General features: G+C 50.1%; 2 protein-coding genes across 2 annotated transcripts; both read left to right on the top strand.

The window, feature by feature from the left end:
• Positions 1 to 5,225: 5,225 nt before the first annotated feature.
• Positions 5,226 to 11,383, top strand: SLC10A4 (solute carrier family 10 member 4). Its single transcript, XM_024573937.3, has 3 exons — positions 5,226 to 6,066; positions 6,831 to 7,041; positions 10,306 to 11,383. Exons 1-3 carry the CDS (start codon positions 5,489 to 5,491, stop codon positions 10,816 to 10,818), a joined length of 1,302 nt encoding a protein of 433 aa, XP_024429705.2. The 5' UTR covers positions 5,226 to 5,488; the 3' UTR covers positions 10,819 to 11,383.
• Positions 11,384 to 12,202: 819 nt separating this feature from the next.
• ZAR1 (zygote arrest 1) lies at positions 12,203 to 16,359 on the top strand. The gene is made up of 4 exons (XM_053923290.1): positions 12,203 to 13,102; positions 14,630 to 14,722; positions 14,795 to 14,869; positions 16,123 to 16,359. Exons 1-4 carry the CDS (start codon positions 12,203 to 12,205, stop codon positions 16,264 to 16,266), a joined length of 1,212 nt encoding a protein of 403 aa, XP_053779265.1. The 3' UTR covers positions 16,267 to 16,359.
• The last annotated feature ends 2,782 nt before the right edge of the window (positions 16,360 to 19,141 follow it).

Raw genomic sequence — 19,141 nt, 5'->3', positions numbered from 1 at the left:
TGGGACAGGCTTTTGAGGCCACAAAGGAGGCCTGGATTACATCAGTGTCCACTGCTGCCTTCTGGCGGGGAGGGCACAGGTGAGTCACGTGATTCGAGAGCAGCCAAGAGGCCACTGGAACAAAGATGACGGATGTGTGCGGAGCTGACAGGTTGTCAGAGTGAGCAGGATAGGCTGAGAAAAGTCACATGAGGACACAGGATCAAATAATGTGACAGAAGGTTTGCAAGCAACAGCTACACACAAACCAACCTTCCAATCCCAACATCATTTCAGCACGGGGGCTGGGTTGGTTATTGGGCACTCCATCTTATTCAGCAGCAGCAAGGTTAGTCTTTTCCAGGTTAGGGAAGCTGGCCGCATCTTGATGACAGGTTAACCTGTTAGCAACGGCTTCAGCTTCGTTGTGCAACAACACTGCACGCAGCCACCAGGCTTGGGGCTGCCATGCAGGAAGGGGAGTCACACTGACACCAATAATAGCCTTTGACTCCTAATCACTAGGTGTAAAATTACTGAATAACAAATGCTTGATTTTTCCCACCTGGTGAAAATGGTTGTTTATCCAGTGACTCCTTTGGTTGCAACTTAAACTAGTTTGGCTGGAAGGGAAGGCATAGTAGCTTGCAAAACCAGGAAGGCAAAGGGTGTTTTGGAAAAAGATCCCAACAGGGACTTCGGTGCTGCAAACATTTTCTCTCTTCGCCTCTCATCTGCTCTGTTTAGGATTTTACTTTTGGCTTCATTTCCCAGGTTAGGAGATTTCATAAAATGGAACCATGATTAGTATCAGCTTCTGGGCTCACAACTTTCCAACTTCTTAACAAGAGAGGAAAGGGAAATTTTCCCCATGGTTCTCACTTTAAAAAGAAAATGACAGGGACGGACCCTAACTGGCTTGGGTCGGATCACTTTCCACCTCCTGGATCAGTCACTGAGCTTAGAATACTCATTCCTAGAGTCGCATCATATGCACACTTTAACTTCCACAAATTCAACTGTGAGTGTAAAATAGGGAAAAGCAGGGGAAAGACAATGGGTATGCGTGGGTGACGCTGCCAGCCGTTGGGCACACTGTGAGTACAGTGTGAGCCTGGAGATGCGACTCCGCTGATGCCCAGCCAGTCGCAGCTCCCAGAGCTTGTCAGGGCCTGAGAACCTGAAGACATGGTCCAGGGCATCACTTCATATAACACAGCCTCTAAATGCAAGCTAGCCATTTCGGCTGGTACTCAACCGAAAAACAGCCATCTGCCTCAGTATGGTGGGCAGGCGGGAGGTATTGGCATGGTCTTCATGAAGAAAGATCATTATACTCTTATGGGAGTTTAAAGGATTTTCAAGGACAGTTTTGACTGTATACGAATTCCTCACAAGCTGATATTAAAATCCACCCCCTGCCTAGGATTACTCCGAATTCTACATTAACATGGGGCCCTGGCTGGTGTGGCTCAGCGGATTGAGCGCTGGCCTGAGAACAGAAAGATCGTTAGTTCGATTCTCAATCAGGGCACATGTCTGGGTTGCAGGCCTGGTCCCCAGTTGGGGGTGTGCAAAAGACAACCAATCAATGTATCTCTCGCACACAGATGTTTCTTTCCCTCTTTTTCTCCCTCCCTTCCCCACTCTCTAAAAACAAAGAAATAAAATCTTTTTTTTAATTAAAAAATTAAAAGATGGGTCTGGGAGCCATCCCTTACTCGGTCACTGACAACTCAGGAGCAGGGTCCTTTAGGAAGGGAGCTGCTTCCATTGGACTTTATGCTAAGAGCTTTTGAAGGTGGGTTTCCATCCAAAGGGAGGGTTGTCTCCTAGGAGAACAGGGGAGGAACCTGGGGGAGAAAACAATTGGGAGTCAGCACGCTGGAGTGACTGCAGGGACCTGAGATGTTTTGCTCAAGGTTGGAGTGTTTACCAACGTCATCCGCCACCTGGCCACCCTTGGAGTCCACTCCCCTCCTTTGGTCCTCCCTGGGGCTCACTTCCTGGCTTCCTAGTCCACTTTAGAGCCTGGCCACTTGTTAGTGTGCAGTTTACATCCACTTTGTCCCCACACTATTGCTGCTGTAGTGTTTGTGTATATCAACATCTCCCTTCAACTCACACGAAACTGCGATTCAGCTATAAACATATTGAACTTGGAACCTCAGCTCTGCTCTCCACCTAGGACCAGGCCAAGATCCCCAGAGGACCAGGCAGGGCTTCGCTATTTCCTCTTCACCAATCCTGGGACGGCATCCCTAGCCCAAGCTCTGCGCCTCTTCTTTTCCCAGCTGGTACATCGCCCGCAGTGTAAGGTGCCTGTCCTAAAAGCACGGAGATCCTAGTCCCGGAGGCCACTGTTCATCACCTTTCTCCAGGTAAGGTTGCCAGGTGGAATACTGAATATTTGTGACACCTTTCTACCAAATACTTTATTTATTGTAGATCCAAAATCCAAATTTCACTGGACACCCAGTGTTTTTATTTGCCGCATCTGGCAACTCCACCAGCAAGGCTTCCATCAATATGGCTTCTCACAGGCCTGGCCCAGCAGACGGCTGGGACACTCCCGAGCAGGTTGTAAGGTGCCTAGAGTGCACTGTGAGCGATCACTGAGGCCCTCACCGACTGAAAGTATTCAGACTTTCATGCCCAAAGGTCCTCTGGATTTTATACTTTAAAAATAACATTTATATTTTGCTGATTATAAAATATATTTATGGCCAAATTTTGGAAAACACCATAAAATACAAAGGAAAAAAAAGTCACTTTTAATACTAGCACTCAGGAATAATATACATTGGGAAAATTTCTTCTAAATTTACATACATTTTATAAATTTACTAAAATAGAAAGTGCATGTGTACGCTTATAGCCGTTTAACTCGTTTTAGCTCTTAAGATTTTGTCACGGGAATTTCCCCCTTGTGTCACTAAATATTCCTCTAAATAGATTTTAGACCCTCTTAGGAACCTGGTATATGGTGTGCAACGAGGCTCTAAAACAATTTACCTCCAAATAGCATGTTTTCGAGGGCTATGTTGTCATCCCTCCTTCGAGGCCCCTCTCCCTTCTGGCCGGGCAAAGTGAAGGGGAGACCATGGAGGAAGCTCAGTAACCCATGCAGCTCACCAACATCACCACACCTGGAAAACGAGCTGTTGCCTAAGTCTGGGTTTTCTCCTAAAGAGCAAAGGAGAGATCAGAAGGAAGAGAGGAGGCAAGAACATCTGCCTCCTTCACATAGACAATAACCACAGCAGGGGGTGAGAAAACATGTCCGCTGGCCAGGTGAAGCCCCTTTAGTGGGCCTGCTGGTTTACAAACCAAGTCTATCCCTTTCTCCTTTTGACTCTTCACCCATGGAACAAAACACCTCCCAAATCTCTCCCCAAAACTCGACAGGAGTTAGTTGGATGAGTTGGTCTGCCTGTAATTACTGCCTATTTGATTTGATTGTGGATTTTAACATCATTAACAAGAGGAGGGGACAACTTGGAGTGGAGCCTGCAGCGCTGGGCTTCAGCTCCTCCTCTGCCTTGTGTGTTCTGGGCTTATCTCCCTAACGGCTGGGCAACACCTCCTCCTTATCTGGCCTGTTTCCCCATGTGTCCCCTGGATAAACTCACGTAGCCAAAGTAACACTGCCAGCGTGTTTCATTGTATATCCAAATATGTTTCTTTTGCTTACATAAGCCTAAATGAAAACTTACTTTTGTTGTTTTCTTGTTAGTGTTTCAGAAAAGGATGAGGTTTATTATTTTCCTAAATGCTTGCCCTCATAGAAATTATGTGTCATGGAGAAGAAATAAATTATTGGAGATTAACAATACAGTATCTGGAAACAGGGAACAGACTGGCAGCTGCCAGAGGTGGGGGAGGGGCAACAGTGGAAAGAAAGGGAAGGGGGTCAGTCAAAGAACATACATGAATGACCCACGGGCAGGGACAACAGTGTGGGGAATGCCTGTGGGAGGGGGGAGGGCCTGGCCAAGGAGGGCAAAGGGGAAAAAATTGGGCCAACTGTAATAGAATAAACAGGAATAATAAAAGGAAAGAAAAAAAAGAATGCAATATGTTGTGAATTTAGTCTTGTTTTTCATATTCTGTCATTTTGAGATTTGGGGTGGAGAAAACACATGGAGAATATGTTTCTCCACATGGCTCAGGCCACCGTGGAGGCATGGCAGTCATCCAAGTCCTCTGCAGTCAGAAGACGCGGTGGGAACCAGCCCCCAGGAGGAAGAGCTCCACCCAGGCTGAACCCTGATCCTTGACTTTGGCCTGGACAGTGCCCTGTGGGCTTTCACAGCTCAACTGGCCATCACTTCATGGTCGTCCCGACAGCCAGGTGCTTCTCAACCGGCTGTCTGGCTGGTGCGCAGAGAGGCCGCTTTCGTTTGTGGATGGATGTCTCCCGTGACTCACAGAGTCCTCGAGGCCCCTTTCCCAAGAACTCAGAATTTGATTTGTTGGGGGGATAACACCTGTCAGAAGCAGGGAATCTCACCGCTTTATTTCTCTTCAGTCCTTTAATCCTGATGCCAGAGCTACAGTCTTCATAAATCTATGACCAATGACATATCCTCTCCCCATCCTCCAACAACTTCCAAAACACATATTCCCCCCCCCCCCGCCCCCCAGGGCCCTTTCTCAGCGGAGCTCCTCGCTGCACTCTTTAACGACACAGTACTACTCACGTTCGGTCAGGCTTGTGGGTCCGGTTGACGAGGCAGAGACCTCCCTGTGCCTCAGATTCCCTGCGCGTAAAGGTCGGCCTAACAGTATCTCTCTTAGGGTCAAATGGAAGCATGCACTCGCACTCGGGTAGGACCCCGCTCATGCAAAACCCGCCAGTATGATGGCATAAAAATCAAATTTAAAAATTGTGCCTGCAAATTAAAGCCAGATAGGGAGTGTGTCTTCCTACCAGCGCACCGCCCGCATTAAGTCAGCCCCCACCCCTCCCGACGTCAGGATTGCAGACTGTTCGTTCGGGGTACACGGTTTCTGCGCGCGCAAGATAAGCGGTTTTCTTCTCTTTCCCTCCGTGCCTGGGTCTCCAGATTTCATTATCAAGAAGCAGAGCTCATCAGAGAACTTGATCGGCAGCCAGGGACGCTTTTTTCCTCTTCGTGTCCTTTGTCAGGTCTTTGTTCCGCCCCTGGCTGCACTCTACCAGAACCACTTACTGGTGATTAAAAGGAGGGGCCTGGGCGGCGGGGCGGGGCCTGGCGGGCGCGGGGTGCAGCGATTGGGCTCTCCCTCGCCGGCTGCGCCCTCTTAAGTGCCAGCCGGCGGGCGTCGGCCGAGCCCGCGCGGAGCCTCGGACCCACCTGCCCCACCCGACGCCGCGGAGACGTCAGCGGGCTAGCAGCAGCCGAGGCTTTGGAACAGACGGACGGACCGACGGACGGGCGGGCGGCGTCAAGCGCGCGCGGCGGCAGGGATCAGACAGCCGCAGCGCGGACAGGAGCCGGACCTGCAGCCTCCCGACGACAGCGCCATGAACGAGAGCGACAACGCCACTCTGCTGCTCATCCCCTCGTCTCTGCAGCCGGACAACTACACCCTGTCGCCCAATGCCAGCAGCCCGAGCCCCGGCCCGGACTTCTCCGTCGCTCCCGCCCCCAGCGCTGGCCCCAGCCCCGCGCTCAGCCTCGGGCCCGGCCCCAGCGCCGCTCCGACTCCGGAGCCCACGACCAGCGGCTTCGCGGGCGGCGCGGGCAGCCCGGGCGCTTCCCCGTTCCCTCGGCCCTGGGTCCCCCACGAGCCCCCATTCTGGGACACGCCGCTGAACCACGGACTGAACGTGTTCGTGGGCGCAGCCCTGTGCATCACCATGCTGGGCCTGGGCTGCACCGTGGACGTGAACCACTTCGGGGCGCACGTCCGGCGGCCCGTGGGCGCGCTGCTGGCCGCGCTCTGCCAGTTCGGCTTCCTCCCGCTGCTGGCCTTCCTGCTGGCGCTCATCTTCTCGCTGGACGAGGTGGCCGCCGTGGCGGTGCTCCTGTGCGGCTGCTGCCCCGGCGGCAACCTCTCCAACCTCATGTCCCTGCTGGTGGATGGCGACATGAACCTCAGGTACCGAGCCGTGTCCCTTAGGTATCTTGCGCATCCGCGCCCGCCACGTTTACAGCGGAGGGTTCAGGACCAAGAGAAGAGGAGGGAGAGGCGGCTAGAATAAGGCAGGGAACAGGGAAGAAGGGAAGTGGAGTAAGATGTTGGCGCCCCAGCTTTAGAAGTCAAGGCAGAGGTGAGGAGGGATGTGCCGGGGAAAGATCTAGACTTGGAAGGAGCTGCTCCGCGGGTCCTGGGGATTCACCCGCAGCGCTCTCACCATCCCCCCTGAGGGCTGGGCTGTCGGTGCAGGGCCCTGGAAGACAAAGAGAACTGGCCACTCGCCGGAAATGCACACAGAACAGGGCGATCGGTCCCAGTAAAGAGTTATCTCATATAGAGGACAACGTGATTGAGTTGAATCCAACAAGTATTCAGCAGCTTTACCATGTCTAACAGGATATTTGGAATGCTTAAAAAAGAAAAAAGTGTTCCTTGCCCTCAAAATCTGCCAGGCTTCGTAGGTTTTACAAAGCCAGGGACAGTGGTATGTTTCCCCCCTCTCCCTGAGGTTCAATTTTCAGTTGGACTTGGGCATGCAGCTCCCTTGGCATCCCCCCCCCCCCGCCCCGCCCCGGGATGAAGTAGGTTCTCCCCAGACCTCAAGCTGGGGACTTGCGGTCGCCCCCTCTCCCCTCTCCCCAGTGTGCGGGATGGAGGGTTGCCGCGTGCCAGACGGGCCCCTGGCTCAGGGCCCGCGCTGACCTCCGCTCCTCCCGTTTCCGCAGCATCATCATGACCATCTCCTCCACATTGCTGGCCCTGGTCTTAATGCCCCTGTGCGTGTGGGTCTACAGCCGAGCGTGGATCAACACGCCTCTGGTGCAGCTGCTGCCCCTAGGGGCCATCACCCTGACCCTCTGCGGCACTCTCATCCCCATTGGGCTGGGCGTCTTCATCCGCTACAAATACAACCGGGTGGCTGACTACATTGTGAAGGTAACGGCACTTTCCCCTTTACATATGTGACAGACGTAGGGAGCCCGTGTGCTCTGAACCTCCGCTGACATGCTAGGAAGTTGGGGGAAAAGGGGTAAGGAAGAAAAGAATTTGGCAGCCCTTGCATGAATAAACTTAAAAAAAAGTTTATGCCACAAAGATAATTCTCACCTTCAAATTTCAAAAAAAATTATAGCTCTAATCAAAACACAGATTTATTAAACACAGCGCAAGAGAACTGAATACTCACAAGAGGAAACAGCTTATGCGGGAAATAGATGGCAGTGCATAAGATGGAAGCATGTTCCTTTAACAGCTAGTGTATTACCAAAAAAAGCAGGGGAAATGAGGTTATTTTAATAGAACTTGTATTTTAAAATGCACTACTCTGTTTTTCAATGGCAGAACTCTGAGTAATTCTGTAGACTGTTGTTTTCTAAAAATAAATTGACGCTAATAAGACCAAAAGTAATTTAAAAATGACATCATGGCAATGTAATAGGATGCACAAAATATGAACTTCAAAGCACAAAATTAGATTGTGAATAAATAATGCAAACTGTATTGCTATTACTAAATTTTTGTGTTCCTTTTCTCCTTCCCTACTGCAATATCTCATATGGTTTCTTTTTCTTTAATTTTTAGAGAGACCGAGTAAGAGAAGGAGAGAGAGAAACATCGATTTCTTGTTCCACTTATTGTTTTAAAGGTTTTGTTTGTTTATTTTTAGAGAGAGGGGAAGGGAGGGAGAAAGAAGGGAGCGAAGCATCAATCATCTCATGCACAACCCCAACTAGGGGACTGGCCCACAACCCAGGCATGTGCCCAGACTGGGAATCAAACCAGTGTCCCTCCAGTTCACAGGCCAGTGCTCAATCCGCTGAGCCATGCCAGCCAGGACGGTTGTCCCGCTTATTTATGCATTCATTGGTTGCTTCTTGTATGTGCCCTGACCTGGGATCAAACCCACAACCCTGGAGTATTGGGAGAATACTCTAGCCAATTGAGCTACCCAACCAGGGCTCACATGGTTTCTCAAGGTAGTAAAAGGATGGGGATTTCTATTATTTTGTGCAATGTTTCCAATATTGCTTTATTTTTAAAAGCTGATGATTTTGTAATAGGTGACTGGAAGAAATATTTAAAACTAGTAAATTAAGCTTTCTTTGAAAATTCAAACAGTATTAAATAAGAGTAAACAATGAACAGGATTCTCAATGTAGGAGTTAAAATACAGAACCAACTACTGTAAAATGTACATGCAAATTCCTTTAGGCAAAGAAAAAGAGTCACTCCAATGTTTGTTTAATGAGACATGATCTTTGTGTTTTACTTATGTTATTGTATTTAAAAGCTTTTATTTATTTATTTTTAGAGAGAGGGGAAGGGAGGGAGACAGGGAGAGAAACATCTGTATCTGGTTGCCTCTTGCACTCCCCCTACTGGGGACCTGGCCTGCAACCCAGGCATGTGCCCTGACTAGGAATCCAACCCACGACCCTTTGCTTCAATCCACTGAGCCAAACCAGCCAGGGCTAATTTACTTTCTTTCTATATATCATCTGATTATATAGAGGGCTAACTTTTATTAATATGAAAAATAGAGAGTTCTTTTCTGTGCATATATCCAGCCTTAGGTAAAAGTAATTGTGTTCCATAATAAACATATATATTCTGAGTGTAATAAATATATATGTACATGTAAATATACATGTATTTTATCTATTATATTCTTAATATATCAATAGATAACCTGGAAATGCATTAAGAACATATTAAGCTTAATCATTGAGGTAATGCTATTAATGTGACGACATTTACTATAAAGCCTTAGGATTCTAAAAGAAAGTCAATTAAATAAGCTACCTCCATGCTAAAACAGATAAATATATTTAAATAATGCACAATTCAAGGAGACAGGCCTACTTTGAGTTTAAGTTGAACTTATCCCCATTCCTGAACCGGGACATGCTTTATAACATTTTTATACTTTTGCAAACACTTTAAAATGAGCATTCAATGTCTGTGCTCACCCAAAGGACTTAGAATAATACAAAGGAAACTTTGGAGTCATTATTTTCACAATGAAGAGTCAGATTTTCTGTCAAAACTTCTGATGTGGGCACATTTTGAAACTCAATATAGGAAAAGTTTTGATTTATAATAGTTTGGTTTCTGCCAATTGTACACTGGCCACATGAGTACCTTATATAATAATAATTGCAGCATCCTCTAGGGTGGACTTTGTCACCAGCCCGGATAAGTTTTAAATAACGTTTTAAAGCACTATATATGCCAGCCCCACATACCCCTAAGGGGTTCCCCCCAACATCCAGGGAACCAGAAACAACACTGTTCTTCTGGATCTGTTGTCTCCCTCACACACACCCCTCACCTCACCCCACCCCCGTTTAGAAAAACAAGCTAATTACCAGTCTGAAGAACTAGGAGTGGGGTTTTTAGCTTTCTACTTGCTATTTACACAGTCTGTCTTCTGAATGACCGAAATGTATCAGTCAAGATAACACACTGTTGTATATAGTCAGTTGTTTTCTATCAAAAATCCATCTACTATAATAATTCCTAAGCATCACCAGAGACTTATGGGTGGGAGGTTTCCCATGAACAGGTGAAAAAGGGGGAATTGCAAAATTGCAACGGATACATCCCATGTTATGTTTACATTTTTCCCCTTATTTAATCTAAGAGTTAGTAATTGATTTTGATATTGCTATCAATTCTCTGAGGTATAAAGTATTTTGAAGGTGAAAAATATTACACACTTGTTTTCATAAATTTTAATAGCCTGTTAAACTAGAGCTAACTTCTTATGGAAAACATCGGTCCTGATCCGGGAGAGTCCATTCGTTCACTCTACTCACCAGACTGCGCCTGGTGCATTGGGCGCAGTTCTAATTGCTCTGTTAGTAAGGGGCACACTCATGCATTCAGCACATGCTTGGAACAGGCAAAACTCCAAAGCAGACTTCTGACGGGAAGCCTGGGGACAGTCCTGGAGAAGAGTAGCCTTCCCTGTGTAACTGTTTTCTAAACGTTTGGAGGCTGTTTCACGGGAGGAGCCTCCAAACAACTGAGCCCTGCAGCGTGGTTCTGGAGGCTTCCTGACAAGGGCCGCCAAGATCTCCATTTTGTGTGGAAGGTCAGGGTAGATGGGTCTCTTCCAAGAGCCTAGGATTTCCTTGCCTGAATTCCTTTTCAGCTACCTTCTTTTTGATGACTTGTTTGTCCACTTTCTATCACTAGGTTTCCCTGTGGTCTCTACTAGTGACGCTGGTGGTCCTTTTCATAATGACCGGCACTATGCTAGGACCTGAGCTGCTGGCAAGTATTCCTGCGACTGTGTACATGGTAGCGATTGTTATGCCTTTGGCAGGCTATGCCTCAGGCTACGGCTTAGCCACTCTCTTCCATCTCCCACCCAACTGCAAGAGGACTGTATGCCTGGAGACAGGTAGCCAGAATGTGCAGCTCTGCACTGCCATTCTCAAACTGGCCTTCCCACCTCGATTCATAGGAAGCATGTACATGTTTCCCTTGCTCTATGCCCTTTTCCAGTCTGCAGAAGCAGGGATTTTTGTTTTATTATATAAAATGTATGGAAGTGAAATACTGCACAAGCGAGATCCTCTAGATGAAGATGAAGACACAGATATCTCTTACAAGAAACTAAAAGAAGAGGAAATGGCAGACACGTCCTATGGCACCGTGAAAGCAGATAACTTAATCATGATGGAAACAACCCAGACTTCCCTCTAGGCGTGGAGATAGCAGGAGCTGTGATCCTGCTGAAGCATCACTTCATATTTATAGTCTGTGCTCCTGTATCTGGTTTACCTACAGGGTAACAATCGGCTCGTGTTATATACTTGTAACAGTTTTGATCTTCCCACTGTAAAGTTGCCTTGGGGTGTTAACCCAGCGTTTTCACAAATTACAGATCAATGTCCTACGACGCCTTGCACCTGGGACTGCTGAAGCGGAGCCTGAACAAGTTAAATGTGCTGTTCGGTTTTGACCACGACCGATTTCTATGACTATTTCAAATGTATAAACTCTTAGAAAACAGGGTCTTGGAAATGGAGAATTTTGGTGCACTATATTAGTAAAAACAAAAAAAAAGCTATATTTGTAAAGCATAATTGAGTTTAATGTAATTATTAAAAAAAAGTGTGCTAGCTCAACTTATAAATACTTGACAATGTTGAAATTTGACCCGTATTTAGAAAAATCCCCAAACAGGTCAATTAAAGAATATATAGTATTTCAGTGTCAAACCTGTTTCAAATCAGGAAAAAATATACATTAATGCATTTGTTTATTTGATCTGGTATGTATTGATCATGAACAGACATTTTTCAGGTGGACAAAGAAGCATTTTCTTTCCAATTGGGGACCCACTCGGTCTTCTGCGTTGATGTTAACACACCACAAATCAATTTATCTTTTGGAGGGATGATTGATTAGGAAAATTTGTGGAAGGACTCTCCACCCGGTACCTCGTGGTACTTACTCCACAGCATCTGGAGGCCAGAGTGTGAGGTGGGGTGAGTCTGAGGGGGTGGGGACACGTGCTCCAGGGGAGAAGACTGTTGGCCTGGCTGTGGATGTCCCAGGTGCTTCCCCTGTACACTTACTGAAAGGGTTCAGGGGGTAGGTAGACTTCTCGGAGCATCTCTGAGATAACTAAGTAACCTATAACCTGAGATCATGGGTAAGCCAACCAAAGCACTTCCCCAAACCTTCGCATTTTTGCACACTAGCCAGAGGCTCCCAGCCTCGCTTCAGCTTCCTGGGCGGTGCAGACACCTGGGACAATCAAGGTATGGGGACCACCTGGCTCAGCTAATCCAGGTGAGAGCCCCGTCTGGTTGGAACGCTCTTCCCCTTGGGCAAGTTCGCTTACGAATCACTTCGTGCATCTCAAGGAAAGCCTGTTGCCAGAACATCTAAGGGTATCTGTGCGGACCTCCGGGTGTGGAGAAGTTGCACACCGAGGTGGTCAGGGAGCAGCCCTCCCGGCGGGGACGCGGGGACACAGCGGCGGCGGGAAGGGTGCGGCGGTGAGGCGGGCTCCGGGCCGCCCCCGCAAGGCCGCCTATTTAGGGCGCGGCGGCCGGCTGCAGCGGCTGGGCCTGCGCTTATGGCTTCCCTGGGGGACGAGGTGCAGGACGGTTACATGTACCCAGCGTGCGCCGCCTACTCGTACCCGTACCCTTACCCGTCCGCCGCCAAGGGCAAAGGCCCAGGGGGCGGCTGGCGGCCCCGCGGCGGGGGCTACCCTCCCGCGGCTTCCTCCTCCTCCGCGGCCGGGGCCGCCCCGCCGTCCTTCCCCGGCTACGGGCAGCTCATGGCCGCTGAGTACTTCGACAACTACCAGCGGGCGCAGCTCATGGCCCTCCTGTCGCAGGTGAGCCCCGGCCTGGCCCCGCGGCTCCGCAAGGCCGGCAGCCGGGACGCTGCCGTGCAGGTGAACCCGCGCCGCGACGCGTCGGTGCAGTGCTCGTTGGGGCGGCGCACGCTGCTGCGCAGGCCCCGCGACGCCGGGCCCCCCGCCGGCCCGGGCCCGGGTCCCGAGGGCGCGGCCTCCCCGGGCCGCGAGCACGACAGCCCCCCGAGCGGCGGCCCGCGGCCCGTGCGCTTCCCGCGCACCGTCGCGCTGTACTCGCCCCTGGTGTCCCGCCGCCTCACCACCTTCCTGGACGGCGCCGAGGCCGCGGCGGGCGAGCAGAGGCCCGGGGCGCCCGGCGCAGAGCGAGGGCCGCCGCCCCCGAGCCCCCGAGCCCGCCAGCGGGGAGAGGGGACGGCGAGGAGTGAGCCCCAAGCGCCGCAGCCCCAGGAGGAGGAGGCTGAGGCCGGAGGAGCCGCGGCGCGGTCGAGTTGGGAGCCGCGGGAGGCCCGGGCGGCCGAGGCCGCCCCGCGGAGCGCGTCCGGGAGCCCGGAACAGCCGCCGCTGGCGCGGGGCGCCCCGACCGCCGAGGGCGCGAGGTCGTCGCCGTCGCCGCGGAGCCCGGAGCCGGGCAAGGAGCGCCTGCGCTTCCAGGTGAGGCCCGAGTCGGCCCGGGAACCGGCGAGGGGCGCGGGGGTCTCCGGGACGTGCGTCTCCTCCAGGTTCGGGTCCCCGCCCGCTCCGGCCACGTGCAGCGCGGAGGACGTCCGTCTGCCTTTCTGCGGCCGCCGACGGCAGCGCGCGGCACCCTCCTCTGCCGACAGTAAAACCGACTGTAGCCAGTTTACGGCGATTACAAACTGTCAGCCCCGAGTTTGGCGAGGGAGGCGCCCTGTGACACAAGTATTCTGAGCACATTTGCTGCCCAACCTCTGCTCGTGGGCACGCGGTCCGGGGTCGGCCGCGAATTCGCTGATCTCGGACGGGTACTCGGCTGAGCGTCAGAAGGCGGACTTGTTGGCAGGAGAGTTGGTTCCCAAGAATCCCACTCGTCTGTCCGAACATAAAGTGGCAAAAACCCCAACAGGCGATTACCTGGGTGCTGGTCCGCTCACCCCTAACTGATTCTTGCCTGGATTTCCAAAGCTTCTCCTGGAAGCGAGAGCTACTGTAGTGCCTGTCAGGGTCCTTCCTTGCTCCTGGAAAGCACCCCCACTCAAACGCAGTGCTGCTTGAGTATTTGGGCTGCTGCGTGTGGCAGACTCGGAGGGCCCGCTCACCCCCGCTGGACCCCAGAGGGCTGGAGTTCCCGGAGGGCAGCTGCGATCCAGGGAAGCGGGAAAGCACGGGCAGGCTAGTGAGGCCGCAAGGAGTCCCTCCGTCTCTTCCACGGTGGTCCCAGGGCTCTGGGTGGGGGCGGGCAAGGGGAGGAGTGAATCAAGAAGTTATACATAAACTATGCACTGTCTTTATTCTTAACCTTTCTGGACTTTAATTTGCTCACCCGTGAAAGTGCCCTGAGTGCCCTCCCGCGTTCCTTTCCATTCTAAAGGTCTAGCTCCAGAAGCTTGTTGACACCTAGTTCCCCACCGGGACCGAAGCAAGCCTAAGAACACGGCACTGCTAGTTTAATTCCCGTTTCACTTGCGTTATAGCTTACCCACCATGTAGACGCCTGGCTCTGTTGTCTGGTGGAAGTTTAACTAGTAGCACCATAGAGAATTTAAGGTGTTCGCCCAAGATTAGGTAAAGTACTTCAGGATGCAGAGTCTTACTCCTTTTCTTCAGCGTAACCCCTCCCACATGTGTGTTCTAAAGTCAGACTCCCCCTGCCCCCCACTACAGAAAAGGCCTCCCCCTACAGAATCTGGAGGTTTAAGAGAACCCTGGATGTTTGGCTTTTCCTTTGCCTGTTTAAAGGAAAACACCTGCTTAGTAATTTTCATAGGAACCAAGTTAATCTGGCGTATAAACTTTGGGGGGGCCCATCCTTGCTTAATCTGCTTAATTAAGCAATTAGCTCACCTAATTACTACTACGTAGAGACTATTTCTAACTGACCCTGCTTCTTTCCTCCATGATCTGAAGGAAGTTGCCAATTTTAAGTAGCAAATAAATCCTTCTGAAATGGATACAAACTCAGAGGCTGTGTTGGTTACACTGTGGTATCCTCTCCTTCAGTTCTTGGAGCAGAAGTACGGCTACTACCACTGCAAGGACTGCAACATCCGGTGGGAAAGTGCCTACGTGTGGTGCGTGCAGGGCACGAGCAAGGTGAGTACCACGTGACTGGCATCCTTTGACAAAGTGTCAGGAAGGTTTTACGTTTTTCCTGTCTCATCACAGGTTTACTTCAAGCAGTTTTGTAGAACTTGTCAGAAGTCTTACAATCCTTACCGAGTGGAGGATATTACCTGTCAGGTAAGTCGTATGTTTGCATTTTTGTGCCTGAACTGGTGAGTGTTGGAGGGTTTTGGTGCAGTTTGTTGAATGAATTTCCTATAAGAGGGGAGGTTCCCAGTGACCTCCAGGTTTACTTAACTCTCTGGCAGGAGTTTGGAAACAATACTCCACTGGGAAACAGGCCCTCCGTGGGAGTTTCCTTCTGCCCTTGCAAATCTTGCTCGTGGTAACATTTTAGACACCGGTACCTCACTTGAAATATGGAAGAATGTTTGCCTCACCTGCTGCTCAGTCTAATGTGTGGGAAAGCAAGCCGAAAAGTAGGGTGCAGTTCTGCACGAACACGAGGTGGTAAAAGTTGCCTGTTTGGCCCAAATGGTTTTTATGAAGCACATACCCAATTTAATTCATTTAGTATAAGCAGGGGGTTTTAAAGTTCAGTCTTGTCTGAGAGCTTGCAGGAGAAAAGTTTGTTTTGAAGTAAATTCAAGTTGCTGAGCTTTATAGGGTTAAGAGGTAACATTGCTTATTTGCTATTAATGAAGCACTGTGCCATGTTGAGGGGCTCTGATAACCTAAGACAGAAGAGGTGACTAAACTTGCCGATTGTCACATGGATAGTGGAGCCCCACTAACCAGTTGAGACAGCCTAATCAATGCACTTGACTCAAGGTGGACGTGGAAACATTATCCCCATAGGGTGGGTGGAGGGAAACTAAGTGTGGAAAACTATTTAGTCTCCCATAGGTCATGGCAGAGTAGGGTGAGGTTCTAAGGTAGGATGCTTAACCGCCCTTCTGTGGGCTCAGCACTTGCTGCTTTACCTTCGGTCTCGGCTTGAGGTCATTTGCAATAGGTTGGGGCAGGGAGTGGGCCGAGTCACGGGGGCCAGGCCTGACCCGCAGCTTGCTACCGGCCACTAGCCTCACATTAGCTTTCTTTGTTTTGCAATACATTTATTTAACTCCTGTTCCCTGCTTGCTTGTTCTCCATCCTTCGAGCGCAGGAAGAGACTTTCTATAAGGAAATTGTTTCAAAAGAAACTCACGATTCCCAACTAAACCCTGTGCAACATGGGACGACGTCAAATGGTGAAGCGCCCTCTGTTCGTAACTCTGCCATTGCTTCCAGGGACGCAGACAGCGAGATCAGCGCAGGGCGTGCTCAGAGTGCACTCAATGGGTATTTGAATGGACTAGGAAACTTCCGGAAGTCCTAGGAAATCACCAAGGGTTTACCTTTTGAACGTGCTTCTCACTTTGATTTTTCAGAGTTGTAAACAGACTAGATGCTCCTGCTCAGTCAAACTCCGCCACATTGACCCTAAGCGGCCCCACCGCCAAGACCTGTGTGGGAGATGCAAAGGCAAACGCCTGTCCTGCGACAGCAGTTTCAGCTTCAAATACATCATTTAATTGAGTGTAAAAGGCCTGTCCTGACCACGTGCTAGTGGAGCAGACAGGCGAGCTTTTCTCAAGCCCTTCTCCGTTCGCCCTCTTCCTTCCCCCCCCCCCAAAGGCTGTTTTTGACAAAGCCTTTAAATAAAAGTATTGCAAAACAATTGCATGAAATCTTTTTTTTTGTTTTTTAAATAAATGTTTAGGGAAGCTTGTCCTGTGCTAACAGTCTGGGCCTGTCCCCTGATTAATGTTTGTTCACTGCGTGTGGAGCAGCCAGACTCTGGTGTGTTGATCACTTGAGAAAAACTTAGAGGGGCTCAGATGTGAGACTCGCTGCTTCTGTGTGTCTGCAGGGTTGGAGCTTATAAACAAGATAGGAATTGAACAAAGGGAAGCCAACTCACCATTAAAATAAGCATGCTTCTGAAGGAGGTGGAGGCAGAGCCCTCGATGTGTGGGACAGCAAGGGGCAACCCCCAGGGGCTGGCTGGCCGTGGTGGGAACTTCAGTGCCTCCCGGCGACCTCAGACTGGTGGGTGAGGAACTCCTGGGCTGGGGTGGGGGGCGGGTGCTCGGTGAAGAGGCACGCTGTGAACAACACTGACTTGTTAATCACCATTTCACAGCTGGGGCTTGGGACAGGGTTGCTAAGGGCGGCTTCTTGAAGATGTTAGATGCCTTTGTTAAGTGGACTTAAAGGTGGGAGCTCTCTAAAAATAGGGCTCCTGAGTGTACTTACAGATTTTCAAGGGCGTTGACAAAGACCGCTGTAGCCTTTGTTTTTATTGACTTGCAGTTCTATAAATGCAAAGTGTTTTCCCCGCCTAACATAAAGATTCTCTTGTAATGGCACCTAATAGCTTCCTACATGAGTCCCAAGAAAACGGAGGTGCTCCCCCCGCCCCCCCGCCGCCCCCAGCTCTCCTGGCCCAGGGTGGCACTTGAGCCAGAGCCTCCCGCCCCGGTGAAGTCGGGGTTCACAGAAACCACATAGTAGGCGGCAGGTGCTCACTGCTCCACTCTCCAATTTTCTAAGCAGAGCGGCCCGTTCAAGTGAACCCTTACTACCTTAGGGGGGCATATAAGTCTGAAACACTGGGCGCTTGTGTGTAGACAAATGCAAGGAATAAAAACCTAAAGTGAGTCTGAGGTCTCTAGAGCCCTTAGCACAGGTGGCAAACACAAGGCCCACGGGCCAAATCCGGCCCTCCGCCTTGTTTATTCTGGCCCGGGACCTTGTTTCTACCCAGCAGCAGTGCCCCTAGTTAAGGAGTACTTACATTTATACCATCCTAAAATTGCATGTGGCCCCTGGTGAAAGTGAGTTTGACACCCCTGCCTTAGAGCAATGGCAAAGGCCCTCTGTATTCGTATGGACCTAGGTAGGTGCTGCTGAAAATGCAGACCCCTAGGCCACTGCCCCTGTTGAATCGCTAAATTAAACATTTAGCAGGCACCCCAGGTGCTGTTTATGGAACTGAAGCATGGAAACCAGCAGCCGAGTCAGCTTTGCACTTACTGCAGAGAAACCTGGGTGTGGCCTCTGCCCTCATGGAGCTTCTAGAATGGAGGGTAGATGACCACTCATTTCCCCATTAAAAAAAAATAAAATAGAAGTCCTGCCATGTGAACATGGAAGAGAGAGTTAATTGTCACAGGGGACCTGACTTGGGTAGGTTAGGAAAGGCTTGCTTAAAAAATGACTTCAGTGGTGCTGAAGTTTGGATGAAGTGAAGCGGGGAAGGAGACCTTTTTCAGATTAGGCGAACCTGTGGGAAGGCCAGAACACCAGGTGGTGGCCACAGCGGCAGGACAGTGCAGTGGGCGGGTGGGGGGGGGGGGCCATGACAGCGGGCGAGTGGTAGGCTCGGACTGGGAGGACGTTTTGGCACTCGCTCAGGTACCCGTCATCAGTGAGAATCTACTGAAAGGTTTTAAAGCTGTGAGGGGGCACGGTGACAAACCTCCACTCTGGCTGTACCATGGATGCCTTTAAGCCAGTAAGGAGACCTGCGAAGAGCAGGTAAAATGGTGGTGGGGGGGGTGGGGAGGGGGTCGGAGTAACGAGTGACAGTGACTCTGGGTGTTGGCGAGGCGATGTGCCATCCTGACGCTGCTGTCGACTTGGCTGAGGGTAGGGACGGGAGACTCACTCGACTCACCCGGCAGCGGGTGGCGTACAGGAGGCACTCAGGCATGTGCCGAATGAATGAGAGAACAGCAGAGAGACAGCTGCAGTGGGTCCTAAGAGAGAAATTCACCAGCTACTAACATGGGTAGTTACACTTTTAATATTGTTTACCATTCTCCCAAGAGCAGCCAACCCTGTTTTACAGTTGAGAGCAAGGATCAAACTACCGTATTTTGCCGTGTATAATGTGTACATTTTTGCCCACATTTTCAAAAGAAAAATAAGGATGCACATTATACAAGGCTCATACTAATTCTGTATCTATATAAATGTTTTTAATTCTTTTATTTATGCTTATGTGTTAAAAGTGTAGCTCTAGAAAGCAGTTAACAGTATCTGTATGCAAACTAATACCCTGGAATATGGTAATTGGTTTTGTTTCTAAATATAAATAATTAAGAAGTTAAAATGAAAGGTTTTTGTCCTGAAAGCTTGGGCCGAAACCTTTGCGGCACAAAGAGCTTTTCCCTGAGAGTTACAGTGATGACATTCTCGCAGTGAGAAGCGCCCTCGAGCTGCATGTCTAGGCCCTGGAGGTAGTGAGCTTTTCCAAGCAAGGGCTTGAGAGGCTTAGGGGGAAATACTCCAGATTATTGTTATCTCTGGGTGTCCAGAGAAGTGATTCTAGCTTCCTGCCTATTTCCTGCATTTGCTAGAGTGACAGTGGATTACTTTGCAAATTTTTAAAAAGTCATAAAA

This window comes from Desmodus rotundus, chromosome 4, assembly GCF_022682495.2.
Source record: "Desmodus rotundus isolate HL8 chromosome 4, HLdesRot8A.1, whole genome shotgun sequence".
Taxonomy (NCBI): Eukaryota; Metazoa; Chordata; class Mammalia; order Chiroptera; family Phyllostomidae; genus Desmodus; species Desmodus rotundus.
This window is presented reverse-complemented; position numbering and strand designations above follow the sequence as displayed.

What these genes read in the sequence shown, in the direction of transcription:
- SLC10A4 (XM_024573937.3), top strand. Translation starts at nt 5,489, where the DNA reads ATGAACGAGAGCGACAACGCCACTCTGCTGCTCATCCCCTCGTCTCTG. An exon ending in GATGGCGACATGAACCTCAG is followed by an intron (nt 6,067 to 6,830) that starts GTACCGAGCCGT and finishes CCGTTTCCGCAG; the next exon opens with CATCATCATGACCATCTCCT. An exon ending in TGGCTGACTACATTGTGAAG is followed by an intron (nt 7,042 to 10,305) that starts GTAACGGCACTT and finishes TTCTATCACTAG; the next exon opens with GTTTCCCTGTGGTCTCTACT.
- ZAR1 (XM_053923290.1), top strand. Translation starts at nt 12,203, where the DNA reads ATGGCTTCCCTGGGGGACGAGGTGCAGGACGGTTACATGTACCCAGCG. An exon ending in AGGAGCGCCTGCGCTTCCAG is followed by an intron (nt 13,103 to 14,629) that starts GTGAGGCCCGAG and finishes CCTCTCCTTCAG; the next exon opens with TTCTTGGAGCAGAAGTACGG. An exon ending in TGGAGGATATTACCTGTCAG is followed by an intron (nt 14,870 to 16,122) that starts GTAAGTCGTATG and finishes TTGATTTTTCAG; the next exon opens with AGTTGTAAACAGACTAGATG.